Source organism: Hyperolius riggenbachi, chromosome 8 (assembly GCF_040937935.1).
Source record: "Hyperolius riggenbachi isolate aHypRig1 chromosome 8, aHypRig1.pri, whole genome shotgun sequence".
Classification (NCBI taxonomy): Eukaryota; Metazoa; Chordata; class Amphibia; order Anura; family Hyperoliidae; genus Hyperolius; species Hyperolius riggenbachi.
Window position 1 is genome coordinate 129821026 of NC_090653.1, and position 19884 is coordinate 129840909.

Below are 19884 nucleotides of genomic sequence, written 5' to 3' on the forward strand. Positions count from 1 at the left end.
AATAGTAAACTACACCCTAAAAGCATTTTACATATTCAAACATTACATTTACACAATAAATTAACTCATTACCTCCCACACTCCCCAATTTTTTTTTTTTTTTGTAATAAAAAAAAAAAAAAAATACAATAAAAAAAAAACATAAATAGTTAGCTTAGGGACTGAACTTTTTAAATATTTATGTCAAGAGGGTATAACACTGTTACTTTATAAACTGCGGGCTTGTAATTAGGGATGGATGCAAAACTTAAAAAAATGCACCTTTATTTCCAAATAAAATATTGTCGCCAAACATTGTGATAGGGACATAATTTAAATGGTTTTATAACCGGGACAAATGGGTTAATACATTTCATGGGTTTTAATTACAGTAGCATGCTTTATTTAAAAACTATAATGGCCGAAAACTGAAAAATAATAATTTTTTCCCACATTTTTTCCTATTTCCCCATTAAAACACATTTAGAATAAAATAATTCTTGGCATAATGTCCTACCTAAAGAAAGCCTAATTGGTGGCGAAAAAAACAAGATATAGTTCATTTCATTGGGATAAGTAATAATAAAGTTATAGACGAATGAATGGAAGAAGCGCTGAAAGGTGAAAATTGCTCTGGTGGAGGGGTAAAACCCCTCAGTGGTGAAGTGGTTAAAATAGAAAATATGATAAAATGTTCTATTTCTCAGATAATAGTCATTAAAAATAATGTATATATACAGTATATATACAGTAATAGCTGTGCTTAGTCCACAAAAATGAAATAAACCAATCAAAATTAGTTACTTGTGCTGCTTCAATAAAGCAGTCCCCGTATTTTTAAGGTCAGATATACATATCTGATTGTGACTGTATATATGATGTGTACACAGGAATCTTTTATATATACACTAAATAACATCTATGCTGTAAGAATAAAGCCTGATGTGTAGCTGTGTCACTAATAGAGATGGTCAACGAGATGGAAATAATTCTGCATTGATGCTGATTTATGCAAATGTATGCACTCCCTTTGCTGATGAAATCAAATAATGTGATATGTTATTAAAATTTGGTTTGGTGACTACAAATTAAAGGGTAACTGAGACGGATGAAAAGTAAAGTTTTATACATACCTGGGGCTTCCTCCAGCCCCCTTCAGGCTAATCAGTCCCTCGCTGTCCTCCACCATCGGATCTTCTGCTATGAGTCCTGGTAATTCAGCCAGTCAGCGCTGTCCGGCCGCATGCCGCTCCCACAGCCAGGAACATTCTGCACCTGCGCAGTAGTGCTGCACTGGTGTAGTATGCTCCTGGCGGCGGAGTGTGTGCATGCGCACTACGCCTGACTGGCTCAAGTACCTGGACTCATAGCAGAAGATCCAGGTGGTGGAGGAGGACAACGAGGGACTGATTATCCTGAAAGTGGCTGGAGGAAGCCCCAGGTATGTATAAAACTTTAATTTCATCTGTCTCAGGTTTACTTTGTTACACAGTAGTACTATACTCTACATATGCACTCCCCACAGAACTGCAGGGAATCCACTGAGAATGCTGTGCACATTGAACACAGAGGTGTTGTCTGTCTACAATCTCCTCATTCCCCTGCAGAGTACCTGCACATCATTCTTACATGTACCCACACTTACATTGCCTAGGGCCTGATAGATGTTCTTTGTTCCGGTTTGTACCTTTTACAAGTACTCTTACCAAGGACTAGTTTTAGTCTGAAGGGAATAAATATAGTAGTCTACATATCCTTCTCACTTCAGTTGTCTTGTAAAATTCCTAAGCGTTGGCAGTTAAGAGACGAATTTCATGTTACATACTTTTAATCAACAAAATTGTAATATGCAAATTAGAGGAGTCGGAGTCGTGGAGTCGGAGTCGGTGGAATCCTAAACTGAGGAGTCGGTGGATTTTTGGACCGACTCCACAGCCCTGATTACGTCGCTGAGTTTAGAAAGTGGGCTGTGTCAGCTAGATGGGGAGCATATGCATTATTAGACTGTTTTTTGGCAGGATTGTCGGATGCAGTCCATGATGTGATGATAGGACATCCTGAACCCAAATCTGTCGACGAGGCAATTTCTTTGGCCGTGCAGATAGATCGCCGCTTGCGCTACCAGAAACAGATTCATGGTAGGAATGCTATAAGGTCTGTCTCATACGACTCTTCTCTCTCTTCGTCACCCCCAGACGAGCCGATGCAAATCGGATACTTGGGGCTGAGACAAGTGAAAAAGAGTCACAGAAGGTCAGGAAAACTTGATCTACATCAGGGGTCTCAAACTCAATTTACCTGTGGGGCCGCAGGAGGCAAAGTCAGGATGAGGCTGGGCCGCATAAGGAATCTCACAATCGCGGCGCATCGCCGCCTCTGCCCGCCCCGCTCACTCTTCCTTCACAGAGAGGGTCCGGGAGAGGCGGCGATCCGTGCGGCGATTGACATCAGGAGGGGCAGAGCTTAAAGCTCTGCCCCTTCCAGGGAATGCCGGCAGATTTCCCCCCGGGCGATTTGGGGCTCTGCAGCCCTTGTTTAGCAGCGGGGATGCGGCGGATTACTTGGGAGCACTGAAACGAACTATAAGGAAGCTTTTGCCGGCGAGGGCCACAAAATATTGTATCGAGGGCCGCAAATGGCCCACGGGCCGCGAGTTTGAGACCCCTGATCTACATGGTACTGAGGAGGGCAAGGTTGTCCAGAATTGTCCTAAAAAGTCAGGAGAATACTGCCGCCTAGGGGTTGTCAGAGGTCATTCCATAGGCGAGCGGTCTTTACATCTAAACAATAATCGTCTGCTCCTTCCCTGCTCTATTACATGGGAGGGTCAGACCAGTTCCGCAGAAGCCTTTGTGGACTCCGGTTCTGCGGCTAATTTCATAGATTATGATTTCGTAAAGAAATTGGGGATTCCCTTATTCCCACTAGACCAGCAGATTCTGGTCACTGCAGTAGATGACTCTCCGTTGCAGAGTAGTCAACCTCTTTTCCAAACCCCCTTGTTGTTATGTAGTTTAGGGGTATTACATAAAGACAAATTACAGTTCCTGGTTCTGCCAATGGTAACCTCTACCGTTGTTCTTGGTATGCCCTGGTTGCAACTCCACTCTCCCCAGATTGACTGGGCTTCAGGTCAGCTACAGAGCTGGTCAGCCCATTGTCATCAGCATTGTTTGGGGAGAGTTGCTATTTGTGCTACCAAGATACAGGTCAGAGGAGTGGCAGTGCAGTGTGCAGAATTTGCTGACGGGTTCTGTCTATCCCGGTCACCTGTTTTGCATATACCAGGTAGTAAAAATATCAAAACAGACGCTCTATCTACGTGTTTTGAGCCTAAGACCATTCTACCTCAGAAGGTGGTCTTGGCAGCTACTGAGACCTGGGAGGACTGGGTGGCTACTCTGGGCCCTTACCATTGAAATGTTCCAGAAGGTAAGCCATCTCGTCAGGCGCCAGTGGGTACATTGCAACCCCTACCGGTGCCAAATAAACCTCAGAAAAAACAGGCAGATACGAGACGGTCTGTAGAGTGGAGGTTTTCCCCGGGGGACATGGTGTGGGTGTCTACTCGACATTTGTCATTGAGACAACCGTCATCTAAACGGGGACCTAGATTTATAGGACCATATCCAGTGGTCAGAAAGATTAACAACGTCACTTATGCGATTGATCTCCCAGCCAGCATGAGAAGTGTGAGATCATTCCATGTGTCTCTGTTGAGGCCGGCGGTGCACGTGGGTTCCTCTCCCTCCCCCCCCTGTGATGGTTGATGACCAACTTGAGTATGACTTCGAGAACATTCTAGATTCTCGCTTAGTGCAAAATTCTGTGCAGGGTCTGGTCCACTGGAAGGGGTATGGTCTGGAGGAGAGAACTGGGGTGCCGGATTGTCGCATGCATGCGGAAGTATTAAAGAAGGAGTTTCATAACTTGCACCCTGAGAGGCCAAGTGGGAAGTGTTTGGAGTCCACTCCTCGGGGGGGGGGGGGGGGGGTACTGTAATGAATAGCGGAGATGCCGCCGCGCGGTCTGGCGGCCGGGCGGAGGTCTCCGCGTTCAGACCGGCGGTTTCCGCACAGCGTCATGTGTCTGGTTTGCCTGGGCCTTCTAGTGCACACAGATGGAGAGCTACGCGCGCGCCAGAAGACAGGACCTTTATGCCAGCAGGAGAGGTATCAGCTGATCAGGACGATCAGCTGATCCCAGCAGAACTCCTGATTGGCTGGGGGCGGCGCTGCGGAGCGCTGTAGTGTATATATAGATCTTGCAATACAAGATCACTTAAAACACAACAGTATAGTTCCACCCCTCACAAAATGTCACACAATCCACATAGATTACAGTGGGGCTTTAAATGAACGATCAGTCTTTTATTCTTCAATTTTCAAGATTCAAATTTCTTCAAGATTGCTGGCAAGTAAACACAAGGACCAAATGCAGGACTCCACATCATCGCAAAGAACTGCCTGACACGTGTTTCACGGTCAAAAACCGCTTCCTCAGAGGCATACAGTACATACACATATCAAATGTCGGTTCAAGGATAATATCGCATTGCAATCTGTAAAATCAAAGAAAAAGCACTCCTGGAAGAAATCCTGAACGCCGTAGCATTTCCATGGGAAGTGATTCACTTCCCATGGAAGCGCTCCGGCGTTCAGGATATCGTCCAGGAGCAACCTGTGTGACACCTCATGTAAGGAGCAGCAGCCTGTGTTACACCTCATGTGGGGAGAAGCAGCCTGTGTGACACCTCATGTGGGGAGCAGCAGCCTGTGTGACACCTCATGTGGGGAGCAGCAGCCTGTGTGACACCTCATGTGGGGAGCAGCAGCCTGTGTGACACCTCATGTGGGGAGCAGCAGCCTGTGTGACACCTCATGTGGGGAGCAGCAGCCTGTGTGACACCTCATGTGAGAATCCCCCTGATCAGTCTGCTTTTACATTACCCAGCCAGGCTCCAGCAATCGCCGCAGCCTCCCCGCACAGCTCCGGTCTTCTCTATGGGGAGGATTGGGTCTGCGCATGACATCATGATGTCACTCTCTATTAAAGGTTTGCTTTACTAATGCTAAGTGAGGGAAATTTTTCAAGATCAGGACAAAGAGTAAAAAAAAGGTTCCAGTCCTTCTCCATCACCCAAAATTAAGATTACACTGTGGCTGCTGGAGTTGGCATTTAGCTTTGATTTTGGAACATTTTTTTATGATGAATTATAGATATTTCAGGTTTTCACATATGTTCTCTTGTATGTTTACAGTTCTAAAGCCTGCAATCCGTAATCTGGCAGACTCTACATTTATCAATGAAACAATCGTGAGGAATCTGAGGAGTAGTGAAATACGACAGGAAAAAGGCTGCTTTGACGTTTGTGATGGACACATGGATCCTGCCAGCAGCATGGAAGTACAGGAATGTGCTGCTCTTATGGAAAGCGATGGTGTCATAACCAGGTACTAAGTTCCCCTACATCTCCCCCTCCTCCCAAAACCCTACTCACATATTAACAATTCCCCTTCTTCCCCCCCCCCCCCCCTTCCCCTTTCCCTTTTCCCAACTACATACAAATGATGTGTTTTTGAGACCTCACACAGATTCTTTTCCTAATCCAATCTACTGATTCTATGTACAGCGTTTCATAGTATGCGACTCCCTTCCCAGCCCTCTTTCATTATATGTCCGTCTGGTATGCCCCTGCCCCCCAAACCGTACTCAACCTTACTCCCCCCCCCCCATCCCTGCTCACATTATACTCCAGCCAATCCTCCCATTACATAACCCCAATTTCTGAGACTCTGCTTAGATCCTACTCTCTAACAAAACTTTTCACCCACCCTCGTGGACTCTTCCTCAATTTATATTCCCTCTTTCTCCCTTCTTCAGACTGCACTCATACATCCACCTACTTTTCAACATTTCCTAGACACTGCTAATAATCTACTTTTTCCCAGAGCTTTTACCTCACTCATCCCTCTCCCCCCCCCCATCCCCCAACTCATCAGTAAAAGCTACCTCTAGTGGAAGTGGATCTGCCCCAGGGTTTCCCCTCTGTCCCATATTTTGTTTCCTGGTCCCTGTTCATTTCAGTCCCACTTAATCCATAGTGAGTGCATCTCATCTTCACCCCTGTATCACACAGGCAGTAGAAGAACCGCAGGACCGTTATTGCTCTGTGTCCCATTGTCAGACTAGAGAGCTGTACAGTTTGCACTGTACAGCTTCTGCATGGCTGTAAGGAGAGCAGCACCATGCTCTACAGTAGTAGGTTAATAGTCTGGACACAGCAGGATTGCAATTCAACTGTTCTTTCACAAACGTGGGTGATGCTGAGGGGAAGAGAACCAGTGTAAGTTCTTGGCAGCCACTGGGGAGAAGTGATGCCTTAGACGTGGCCCAGGCTGATAAGCCTCTCCCTTACTAATCCCAGCCTGGGTATTATGATTAAGTATTGGTGATACAGATGTTTAAAACACATTTTCAATGTTTTTTCAAAGGGAATATGAAAGGGAGTCAAGCTTTCGATCATATCCTGATCCTGCGAAGTTCTTCACAGATAATGTAAGCATGGGTTCCTTTTTTTCAACAGCATTACTCTATTTGCTGTAGAGTGTAGATCATACTAATGACATTCAGCTTTAAAGAAAACCTGTACTGAAAAAAAGTTCCCCTGGGGGGTACACACCTCTGGACCCTATTGAGGCTTCCCCCGTCCTCCTCCGTCCCACGGCGGTCTCGCTGCAGCCCCCGGAACGCACAGCTAACAATTTGTCGCGCTGTGCAATATTTACCTTTTCTGGCTCCAGCGGGCGCTGTTGTGGCTCTTCCCATGGAGATAGGCGAAAATAGCCAATCTCTGTCGGGTCCGCTCTACTGCGCAGGCGCAGGAGACTTGCGTCTGTGCAGTAGAGCGGCCCGGCGGAGATCGGCTATTTACACCTATCTCCATGGGAAGAGTGCATACTGCGCCTGAGCTGGAGCCACAGAGGTAAAGATTTACATCGCCGCCGCTCCGGGAGGATTTTCGCCGCTGCCATGGGACCGATGAGGACGCGGGAAGCCTCAATAGGATCAGGAGGCTTCCCCCACCCGAGGTGAGTACCCCCCAGGGGAGGTTTTTTCGTTACAGATTTTCTTTAAAGATGAACTTTTGGATATCATTTTAAAGCTCTCTTTCTCCTCTTTCTGACGACACATAAACCGCCGCCCTACGCCTTTTAGTTTTCTCTATTTTCATGATCGAAATCGCAGCCACAGCAATTTCGATCACGAAAATAGCGAAAACTAAAAGGCGTAGGGCGGCGGTTTATATATCATTGGAAAGAGGAGAAAGAGAGCTTTAAAATGATATGCATCTTTCCATAGTTTCTGCACTGCTCGGAGTCCCTTTAAAATTACTATTACTTTTTTTGTTGTTAAATGATCATTCGCCAGTTTACCTGACTCTTATTTGGTACACACAAAATTTGGTACACAAAAATGAAGTTGCAGGGCATGCTAGGTTATATTTTTTTGCTTCACTACTTCCTCTCAGACTTAACTAATGCAGCCTGATTGGCTAAAGCCTCTTTCCCTCCTGTTTTCCCCTCCCACACCTCTGTTCCTCTCTGATTGGCCAATATTTCTCATCCTGAGAAAATTCACTTTCTATAGTGAAGGAGGGGGGGGGGGGGGGGAGTGGAGGCAAATCAGGCAGAGGAGAGTAAGGGAGGAAATGACGTCAGGATTGGCTTAAAAATGTCCACAGTTAATATGGGAAATGCTAAAAAGGATTTTCTCTTTTTTTACTGTAGAAAAGTCACTAAAATCAAAACGTGGACAGTGCAATGTGCAATTACATATGTAGAGCAAGTATCTACTTATCTACGTGTTTTTTTTTCTGAGATAGTATGCCTGACAGCTCCTCTTTAAAGAACTTACGAGCTGAAATTATTAAAAAAGTTAAATACCTTTTTTAATTCTTTATGTATGGAGGACGCGGTTGACGTCCTCCCATTCATTCCGCCTTGCCCCCGCTTCAATAGTTCCCCCTCCCCCTCGTCGAGTCCCGACCGCACCGAACAGTTTGGGTTAAAATTCCCCTCTCAATATGGCCGCCACAGATGGCCGCAGCTGACGCGGTGGCGGCTCTAGGGCCTCCTCCCACCACGTCATCAATCGGCGGGGTCGGGACCCGACCGGGGCTATTAAAGCGGGGACACAGCGGAATGAATGGGAGGGCGTTAATGGCGTCCTCCATACATACAGAATTTAAAAAGGTATTTAACTCTTTTAATACATTTCAGCTCGTAAGTCCTTTAAAGCAGAACTAAGGACAAATAATAAAGAAAAAGAGCATAGTTATAATAGTAACAATATATTGTTTTAATTGCAATAATGTATATTACTTCTATCCTACCGTTTGAAGTGAAGAAACTTCATATTGCTGTTCTTACTGGCAGTGTGATGTAGTACTTGCTGAATCACAGATGCCCTGCTATGTATGCATCATTTTTGGTGCGATTGTGTCTCTCTCTCATTTGGCAGAAATGAACAAGTCGTGAACCAAAAATTATAGCAAGCTCATTGAAAAATAATCATGTTTTTTATGTATGCTTTGTGATTTGCAGTGGGAACAAAGCCTAAACCTGATTGGGTATTTGAAGTTAAAACAAGTGACTTTTTTTTCTTTTTTTTGTGCCTGATTCAATAAACTGCTGTCAGGGTGGGGTAAGCATAGCAAAAATTAATGACCACTGGTCACCACACCTTACTAAAGCTGAACTTCATTACATATACAGTGGTGTGAAAAACTATTTGCCCCCTTCCTGATTTCTTATTCTTTTGCATGTTTGTCACACTTAAATGTTTCTGCTCATCAAAAATCGTTAACTATTAGTCAAAGATAACATAATTGAACACAAAATGCAGTTTTAAATGATGGTTTTTATTATTTAGTGAGAAAAAAAACCTCCAAATCTACATGGCCCTGTGTGAAAAAGTGATTGCCCCCCTTGTTAAAAAATAACTTAACTGTGGTTTATTACACCTGAGTTCTATTTCTGTAGTCACCCCCAGGCCTGATTACTGCCACACCTGTTTCAATCAAGAAATCACTTAAATAGGAGCTATCTGACACAGAGAAGTAGACCAAAAGCACCTCAAAAGCTAGACATCATACCAAGATCCAAAGAAATACAGGAACAAATGAGAACAAAGTACTGTAATTGAGATCTATCAGTCTGGTAAAGGTTATAAAGCCATTTCTAAAGCTCTGGGACTCCAGCGAACCACAGTGAGAGCCATTATCCACAAATGGCAAAAACATGGAACAGTGATTAACCTTCCCAGGAGTGGCTGGCCGACCAAAATTACCCCAAGAGCGCAGAGAAAACTCATCCGAGAGGCCACAAAAGACCCCAGGACAACATCTAAAGAACTGCAGGCTTCACTTGCCTCAATTAAGGTCATTGTTCACGACTCCAACATAAGAAAGAGACTGGGCAAAAACGGCCTGCATGGCAGATATCCAAGGCGCAAACCACTTTTAAGCAAAAAGAACATTAAGGCTCGTCTCAATTTTGCTAAAAAAACATCTCAATGATTGGCAAGACTTTTGGGAAAATACCTTGTGGACCGACGAGACAAAAGTTGAACTTTTTGGAAGGTGCGTGTCCCGTTACATCTGGCGTAGAAGTAACACAGCATTTCAGCAAAAGAACATCATACCAACAGTAAAATATGGTGGTGGTAGTGTGATGGTCTGGGGTTGTTTTGCTGCTTCAAGACCTGGGAAGCTTGCTGTGATAGATGGAACCATGAATTCTACTGTCTACCAAAAAATCCTGAAGGAGAATGTCTGGCCATCTGTTCGTCAACTCAAGCTGAAGCGATCTTGGGTGCTGCAGCAGGACAATGACCCAAAACACACCAGCAAATCCACCTCTGAATGGCTGAAGAAAAACAAAATGAAGACTTTGGAGTGGCCTAGTCAAAGTCCTGACCTGAATCCTATTGAGATGTTGTTGCGTGAACTTAAAAAGGCGGTTCATGCTAGAAAACTCTCAAATAAAGCTGAATTACAACAATTCTGCAAAGATGAGTGGGCCAAAATTCCTCCAGAGCGCTGTAAAAGACTCGTTGCAAGTTATCGCAAACGCTTGATTGCAGTTATTGCTGCTAAGGGTGGCCCAACCAGTTATTAGGTTCAGGGGGCAATTTCTTTTTCACACAGGACCATGTAGGTTTTGAGTTATTTTTCTCACTAAATAATAAAAACCATAATTTAAAACTGCATTTTGTGTTCAATTATGTTATCTTTGACTAATAGTTTAACGGTTTTTGATGAGCAGAAACATTTAAGTGTGACAAACATGCAAAAGAATAAGAAATCAGGAAGGGGGCAAATAGTTTTTCACACCACTGTAGTCACATGAGCTTGTGCTTTATGATATAGTACCAATCACTGGGCCTGATGCAATAAACTGTGGTAAAATTGGCATGTGTATACTGCTCATGCAATTTTACCAGTACTAACGGCAGGGGGGCAGTGTGCGTTACCCTACATGTGCATTGCGATGGTAAGGTGCAGTATAGAGAGCGTGCCCCACGCGTTACCATAGCAACATGCGCTGCCCCCTGCTGCTGGTGCCAGTTGCCTGCACACGGCAGTTTTACCACAGTTTAGTGCATCAGGACAATTATGTGCTGAATATTTCCAAACAAGAATGATTACCATAGTGTAGCTCCTCCCTCTGAGCAAGCTCCAAGTTCACCAGCAGAGGAGGCAGTGTTCCAAAACACAGGAGCATCATAATACCAATTCCCACTATTTTAAGAGCACCTTCCAACAGCAGAAGTGACATGTGCCCTGTAACAAAGGCCCTGGCTAGTCTGTAAATATGGGAAAAGCAGCAGCAGCAGCAGCCCTATTAATTGAGCAGAAGAGCTCAAAAAGGATGGAACTCTCTGAAATGACTTTTTAAGCAAGCTGAAGAATGTAACACAAAGAGAAAGCTTTTATTAACAAGAGAGAAGCTATACTGTAGTCAAGGCTGCTGATAAAGGCAAAGGTCCTACAGAAGAACCCCGAAACCCTGGTGATTGCAGAATAAATATTTTAACCCTTTGCTTGATTTATTGACTCCTTAACTATTACAGGCTTTTGGGCTAATGTGTTTGGAATGTCAGGAGACCCCCTATGCTCATTGACTGGAGCGAAGGTGCTTAACTGATCACTCCAACTTCATGGCAATCCATTTGCAACACAAACCCTCCTACATTTGAGCGGGAATCGCACCAGGTATACGGATTTGACTGATGGAGCTCTTGGCATTGAGGAAAATGCTATGTTGCACTTCCATTTCAAGGGACACGCCTCTTCTGCTGTGGGTGTGTCAGGAACCGGCCCCGCGGCACGCCTGCAGATACATTTCCTGACTGCGAGTTTGACCAGATCGCGAGGGAAAGCAGCCTTATTTGAGCTAACACAAGGCTGGCGCCCCTCGAAGCACTTCTCACTGCCACCACTAGCTGCTGCTAGACACTTCAACAATTCCCACTCTGCTGTCGAGTGGTCTGCACGCAGTTCGGCACTTTCGTATTTGGTTCAGCTTTTGTGCTTTAGGCCAAATACGAGAACGCCACACACACAATCTAATCACACAGTAGCAAGGCACAATCAGGCACTGAACTTGTAACGCAAATTACACTGCAGTCTCTTTCTAGGCTATGAGCCGTTAGTACATCAAAAGTCAGGCTTATTAAATAAATATTTAATATTCCAAAAAGTGGAACAGTGCAGACAAGAATATATACAAAAAGATTTACAAAAACAAAGTAAAATTTACAAAGACACACAAGACAGTTTGCATAAAAATAAAACGGGAATAACGTTACCAGTACGAGGTCTATCTTGGTCGTGGGAGGGCACGAATTTCCGATTCGATCGGGATAATCTCTAGCTATGCGCTACCTCCAAGAGAAGATGATTTGTGAAGGTCTTCTGCTGGCTCTTATAGGCTGATTTGTTGCCCGGGGCAATGGATGTTCAGTCCCACAATCTAATGCAATTTCCCCAAAGTGTGACATCACCGTCTGCCGAGCCCCCTGTCACATCTGGGCTAGCTGTGACATGCAAATGTCAAGGCTTTTCCTGTCCCACTTTGAACTTTGCAGACATTTCCCATCTCCCCATAGATCTAATTTCCATAGGTAAAATTGTATTTTAGCACACACATCAAAAAGACTTCCCTACTCCAGGTGACAATTGCCCATGCAAAATACACATCTGAGACAGTATTTCATAGCAGATCAAAGGTAAGAACATGGCTGGCTATTGGCCTAATCAGCCATCTCCCTGCCAGAGGCTAGAAAAACAATTTAGCCTTTCCTGCTCTCCTATTCAGACCAACAGGTAGCTGTATAGGCTTCAAAGTGGTCGGGCAACTGTCTGATTAAAGGGAACCTTAACTGAGAGGGATATGGATGTTTCCTTACAAACAATACCAGTTGCTTGGCAGTCCTGCTGAATTCTTTGGGGCAGTAGTGGCTGAATCACACATCTGAAACAAGCATGCAGCTAATCCAGTCTGACTTCAGTCAGAGCACCTGATCTGCATGCTTGTTGAGGGGCTGTGGCTAAAAGTAATAGAGACACAGGATCAGCAGGAGAGTCAGGCAACTGTTACTATTTTAAAAGAAAAAATCCATATCCTTCTCAGTTTAGGTTCCCTTAAAGTGTTTCCTAATTAGAGGCTAGGTAGACATTTCCTAATTGAATGTCTAGGTTCCTGTGCCTAGCCAACGTAATTGATCTATTCAATGCAGACAATGGTAGCTTTCCTGCTGGACACTGAATGCAGATTTAATTTACATTTACAAACAGAACTCACATTAGCAGCCAGGTGACCAATTCTACCCTGAAGCCAGCTGGTGAATTCTACCCTGAAGCCAGCTGGTGAATTCTACCCTGAAGACAGAAAAGGTGAAAATATGGCTTCCACGAGATACAATATGGCTGCTATGTTCTGCATATTACCGTACATATCATCATTACCACATATATCCCCACAGTGGGGACAGAGTCCTTGAGTGGAGGAGAGGCTATGTTGTCCATGCATGTCATAGGCCCACCCCCTTGTTTTGCACGCACAGGATTCTTTCAGAGGAGGGTCCATTCTATTTCTACTTCTTTAGTTTTATTAGTTCTAGGGAGCGAGAGGTCTGTTTTACATAAAATGCTCCTTTATTGCATCAGGCCCATGGCGCTTAATTCTGTAAGAGCTGAGACTACTGGTGAATAGTGTGACATTTAAGTTATGGTAATAAATTGTTTACTATGCTGGGTACACACAATACATTTTTCTGCTCGATTTTCCACCCGATCGTTTTTCCTGCTCGATTCTCTTATCTTCTGCTCATTTTCCTTATCTTTTTGTATTCACTTCTATGAAAAAACGAGCCAAAAACGATTGGAAGGAATATCGGACATTTCGGAAATTATCTATCGAACCATCTATCTGGGGTAAAAACATATGGGGCTTGATTCACAAAGCGGTGCTAACTGTTAGCACGCCTGTGAAAACCCCCTTAGCACGTCTAAACAAGCTTTTCGCGCATAAAACTTTACGCGCGTACTGCACAGAGCACAGGGCGCTCCGCGCGAAGTGCCCATTAAAGCCTATGGGACTTAGCGCGCGTAAAACTTAGCGCGCGTAAAACTTTGCGCGCATAAAACTTTGCGCGCGCAAAGTTAGCGCGCGATCTGATTGAGAAATCCGGTGCTAACCTACTTAGCACCCTGGTTAGCGCGTCTAAAGACTTTAGACGTGCTAAGTAGGTTAGCACCGCTTTGTGAATCAAGCCCATGGTATATTCCCTGCATTAGGTGGCAAAAACATTTAGACTTTGGTGTGCTCAGATTATAACATTTGTGTGTTTATTTGTAACTAGAATCTTTGTGATGGACCTGTTGATGAAAGCAGTGATGATGATGATGATGATGATATTCCATTGTCACTTATTGATTCTGTGCTTCAGAAGTGGATGGAGGAAAACTTGACTGCCACAATCTGTGAGGTACTATACATCTACAACATGTTTAGATTACATTGTGCATGGAGGCACTAAAACCTATTGGCAGCTAAACCTGCGATTATGAAAGTGAAAATCATAATGGTAATACAAATCAAATCAAAGATAGCTTTATTGGCACGACCAAGATTCATTACAGGTATTGCCAAAGCAAGGGGAAATAGGGGACATGGGAGGGGGTGGGCAGTGGCGTAGCTAAGGATCTGTAGGCCCCGATGCAAATTTTACAATGGGGCCCCCCAAGCACTCTATACATAACAATTGATACAACTCACCAAAACCTGCCAATGGCAACTACAGTGTCAGAGGTGCAAGAAGGGGATGGGGAGGAGTTTGTTAATGATTACCACTATTCAAAGTGTCTATAGAAGTGATTATTATGAACACAGGACCAATAGAGAGGTAATACTGTAGTTGAGGGTGGGCCCTTCGGGGCCCCTTTAGCCCAAGGGCCCCGATGCGGTCGCAACCTCTGCAACCCCTATTGCTACGCCCTTGGGGGTGGGGTAGGGGGACAATGGCTAAGCAGTCTGTGGACATTTTTTATGTTTACAGTTCCGTTATGCTCCTCTCAGTCTGTGGCATGCTGTGACATAGTGCGCAGCGATTGTCACTGTGGATTCCTCTTCTCCCAGTAGGATATATGTTTTTCTCTCATCTTCTAGTGTGAGAAGGTCTGGGAATAGTTCCAACAATTTCTTAAAGTAAGTGTCCCTGGTTGCAGTATATTTGGGGAAGTGCAGTAGGAAGTGGCTTTCATCCTCAAGGGTCTTCTGCTCACAGTGTTGGCATAGTCTCTCCTCCCTGGGTTTGTACGTCTGTCTGTGTCTCCCAGACTCTATTTCGAGGTTGTGAGCACTCAATCTGTAGATGCTTTTCCAGGTATGGGGCCATTTTATATTCTCTTTGTAGAGACTGGTATATGGTTAGCTTTTGTGACTGTTTTATTTCACTCCTCCATTTTTCCACATAGTCTTCTTTGCTCTTAGCTGTGGTGTGTTTTATCTGGACTTTTGTTATGACCTGTGGGTCGGGGGTTGGGGGTATAGAGCTGACCACGACTTTCAGTGCACACGGCTTTTCTTGGTCTTCATTGTGCAGCATGGCTTTGTAGTGGGGTGAGTCGGGGCTGCTGCTCTGTAGGTGGGCCCAGAAGGACAACACTCTCTTCTGTATCTCAAGCAGTAATGGGAATCTCCCCAGCTCAGCTCGGCAGGCATTTTTTGAGGTACTCCGATGGACATGAAGAAGGTGTTTGCAGAACTCAAGGTGGAATATTTCTGTTTGGCTGAATTCCCATTTTGATTGGTCTGGGTAGGTGGTGGGGCCCTATACTAGGCCTGAAAGATAAATCGAATTTAAATCGAAATCGCGATCACCAAGATCACAATTTCAGAATCATCAAAGTGGCGAATATCGCGATCACGTCATTTCCACATGAGGAAGTTTGAAGAAGCGCCTTCAAACTTTCCCAAAGTCCCAGTGCCCGCAGCGTTGGACATACCTTCCATCCTCTATCGCCCTCTGCCACCTCTTGTGCTTGGCAAAACTTCGGGTTCCTGTATGTCACATGATATACAGGAAGTATGCCGTGCATTAGAGCCCGCAGGAGGCAAAGTGGATAGATGGGCATTGCTGGACTCGTGCTTGAAGCTATGTCCAGAACTGATGCAGCTTGGGGGACAGAGGAGGCACAGATAAAGACAGCATGGGCACAAAGAGAGACACAGGAGACACAGAGGGGGCACAAAGAGAGACACAGAGGGGCCCCAGAGAGAAACAGAGCGGGCACAGAGACACAAAGGAGGGAAGAGAGAGACCCAGAGGAGGCATGAAGAGGCAAAGGGGGCACAAAGAGACGGGGACAGAGGGGGAACAGACAGGCACAAAGGGGGGGAACAAAGCTTGATTTGAAGGAAATCGTGAATCGAATCGAAATCGTAATTTTGGACAGAAATCGCTCAATTCAATTTTTTCCTAAAATCGTTCAGGCCTACCCCATACTTCACTTCCATACAGTAGGATTGGGGTGATGACACTGTCAAATACTTTCAGCCAGACCTTTACTGATGGTTTGAGGTTGTACAGTTCTTTCCTGATGGCATAGAACGTTCTGCATGCTTTGGCTTTTAGGGCCTCCATGGCTGACTTAAGGCTTCCTGATTGGTTGATCTCCAGACCAAGGTAGGTATATTTATCAGTTCTGCTGATTTCACAGTCATTGAGTATAAAGGATGGGTTCTGGGCTGACCTGTTTTTCCTCTGGAACACCATGGTTTTGGTTTTCTTTAGATTAATGGGGAGTGCCCATGTTGTGCTAAATTTCTCCAGGATTTCTAGGCTGTCTTGTAGACCTTCTTTATTTGGTGATAGCAGTAAGAGGTCATCTGCGTACAGTAAGAATTTCACTGTTGTGTCATGCAGGGTGAGTCCTGGTGCTGGTGAAGCCTCTAGGGCTGAGGCTAATTTGTTTATGTATATGTTGAAAAGTGTTGGACTCAGGCTGCAACCCTGTCTTACCCCCGACCCTGGAGGAAAAAAGGTGTTCTTTTCCCATTTACCGTACTTTCACACTGCACTTGTTCCCAGTGTATGAGCTCTTTATGACATCATATGTTTTCCCACCTATTACGCTCTCTAGGAGTCTCAGGAACAAACCTGGATGCCACACTGAGTCAAAAGCATTTTTAAAGTCCACAAAGCAGGCAAATATTTTTCCCTTTCTTCGTCTGTGTACATGGTGCTTGATAAGGGTGTTCAGGGTGTAGATGTGGTCGGTGGTTCGATGGTTTGGCATAAAACCTGCTTGGCTCTAAGGCCTCGTTCACATCAGGGCCGTTTCTGTGCGCTTTTTACAGCGCACTGCCCTGTGCGATCAGCAAGGTAGTTATTTTCCCATGTAACTAAATGTAGCTGGTTCACATCTATGCGCTGCGCTGAGCAGCGTTACAGAATCGTAGGGTTGCATGCATTTCTGTGCGTTGAGCTGGAAAGCGCACATCAATGCAAGTGAATGGGTGCGCTTTTTTAGCGCATAGAATCGCGTACAAGCGCATAGAAGCGCATGCGTTTTTTACCCCTAATTGGAGAAAAAAATACATTTACATTCAAAAACAAAGTTTTATTGACAATTGCTGCTGGTACAACAAGCAAAACGTGCTTTAAAGAAGCGCAGCGCACAGAAACGCACACTAAAGCGCGCACAAGCGCATGCGTTTTTTTACCACACGCTTTCACGCGTTTTTCAGCACAGCAGATGTGAACCTTACTGATAACATTGTGCTGTGTGAGAAAGGTGAGGATTCTCTTATTCAGGATGCTGTTGAACCGTTTTCCCAGTGTGCTGCTCACACAGATGCCTCTGTAGTTGGCTGGGTCATAGCAATCTCAACTCTTGTAAATGAGAGTTATGAGTCCTTCATTCCAGACTTCAGGGAAGTAACCGGCGTACTAGACCAGGTTGAATAGTTTCCATATTGCAGCATGGATTTCTGGGGTTCCAAATCTGTTCATTTCTGATAGGATTCCATCTGCACCACTAGCTTTTTTGCCTTGCATGGATTTTATCTTCTCTTTTATTTCCTCCAGTGTGAAAGGTGTGTCAAGTGGGTTTTGAAAATCTTTCACCTTCTCCTCCAGGTTCTTTAATTTGCTGAATATTTGTACTTGTTCTGGGCTGAGTTCTTTTATAGGAATATCTCTGTATAGGTCTTTGAAGTATTGTAGCCAGACTTGGCCATTGTGGATGTGCTGATTATTTTGTTTGGGTTTTTTGCCAATTTGTTTCCAGGTCTCCCAAAAGGAGTTGTCTTGCAGGGATTCTTCAAGCCATTGGAGTCGATTTTGGATGTGGTTTGTTTTTTATTTTTAATGGCAGCTTTATATTGACGTTGTGCGGCGTCATGTGCTGTCCTCAATTCTATGTTGTTTGGATATCTGTGTTTTTTGTTTGATATGGCTCGTAGGTTGTTTCTTAGTGACTTGCATTCACTGTCGAACCATTTGTTTGAGTTTTTCTTTGATGGTCTCTTTTGGGCAGTCCTTATGTTTGGCCATTTCTGCAATGGTGTGAAATATCTGGTTGAAGTACTTTGCTGCTTGCTGCACACCTTGTTGATCCAGGTTGTAGGTATACGTTTGATAGTCCAGAAGTAGCTGTATTGCTTCTGGTCTGTTGAGAGTCTCCTTGTACTTTATGGTTGATTCTCTGGACCATTTAAAAGTGGGTGGTAGGTTACACAGGCTTCCTGGATGTTGTTGTACAGAGGGTTTGCTTGAGGAATTGATGTATAGTAGGATTTGGTTGTGGTCTGACAGGTGTGATTGTGGGGTGACTATGAGAGCACGGATGCTTGCAGGGTCCTTGTCACTGATGGCATAGTCCACCACACTACTACCTACATGGGAGTTTAGTGTATATCTCCCTAGAGAGTCCCCCTTGGTTCCGCCTTTAAGGATGTGAACTCCTAGACCTTTGCAGAGGTTCAGCAGTTGTTTCCCATACTTATTGACTGTGCTGTCATAGCTGATTCTATCTTTCTGTATGGTTTCAGGGTACTGGGTCTCAGGTCCAAATATATGGAAAATGCCTTCTGAAGTGAGGTAGTCTTTTTCTGTTCCTGTTCTGGCATTTAGGTCACTGTAGATAAGTATTTTCCCCAAGGTTTGGAAGTGGGCAGCTTCCCTTTGTAGGACTTGGTACCTCTCTGGTTTAGAGTATGGTGATTCTGTTGGTGCAATATATGCTGCACAGAGGTAAATGTCGGTCTGAGAAGAGATGATGGGGCTGCTTAACTTTAACCAGATGTGGCTGTTCCCTCTCTTCACTGGTTTGATGTATTCTTGGAGCTCCTCCTTATACCAGATTATAATCCCTCCTGAGCAGCGACCCTGCTTGATATGTTTGTGTTTCTGGGCTGTGACAGTGAATTCCCGATAACCAATGGGTACTGATGACTCGTCGTCTGTCTGGGTCTATGTCTCTAGGAGGATCTGTATGTCCACCTTTCTTAGTCTTTCTTCAAAGTCTGGGTCGTTTATTTTGGTTCCAAAAGCTGAAGCATTCAAGCCTTGAATATTCCAGCTGCTAATTATGAGGGGTTTCATGTTGTGCTTGGTTTTGTTTACCTTGTAATGAGCTGTTTATAGGGCAGTCAGTTTTCCACAGTCCATCCTTCAGCATATTGTGTGTGGCGAGAAGCAGTTTCCTTAGTTCTTCTGCCATGTCAGTGCTCTGTGATGTTATCTCAGTTGTAGGTCTTGTGGTGGCTGGGTTCCTCCTTTGTTGCCATCTCAGGGCCAGGGGAATCACATTTTGGTTTACGGAGCGATTTATGTTATGCCTTTTGGGGGTAGTCTGGCTTGGATTGGCTGGTACTGCAGCTGTCTGTGGTCTGGGCGCCAGGGGCCTGTTAAGCACCAGGTCTTTAAACTCTTTTGCCAGCAGGCTCACTCCTCGCTTGTTGAGGTGTTTATTGTCATATAGATGCTGATCTGATATAGAGAAATGACCTGCAAACTGATGGGCTGATTTTGGTAGTCAGCTGCTTATTTATATCCTGTATTGTCTGGGGAGAGATGGCTTTTCTTGGTAGCAAATTAATACTATTTGTGATACAGAAAAGTACTTGGAGGCCCATTTTTATCACAGTGACTGCTGGATATGTCTGGTCTTCATAATCATTCTTCAACATCATTCATATGCTGCACGATCACTGTAAAAATACTTTCGCTCTCTCAGATACATTTAAATTCTTCCCCCCAAAAACTAAAGAAGTGGATTTGCTTTCACTGTCATTTACCAGATATTATTTAGTGGATATGTAAAGTGGTCAG

General features: G+C 44.6%; 1 protein-coding gene across 3 annotated transcripts in view; it reads left to right on the plus strand.

The window, feature by feature from the left end:
* The window catches only part of LOC137529111 (uncharacterized), a 109880-nt gene that overhangs the window by 44341 nt on the left and 45655 nt on the right, over window positions 1-19884 (plus strand). For all 3 annotated transcript variants that reach the window (XM_068251089.1, XM_068251090.1, XM_068251087.1), the window contains 3 exons: window positions 5240-5432; window positions 6474-6537; window positions 13909-14034. In XM_068251089.1, coding sequence (XP_068107190.1) covers window positions 5240-5432; window positions 6474-6537; window positions 13909-14034 — 383 coding nt within the window. The remainder of the gene's footprint in view (window positions 1-5239; window positions 5433-6473; window positions 6538-13908; window positions 14035-19884) is intronic.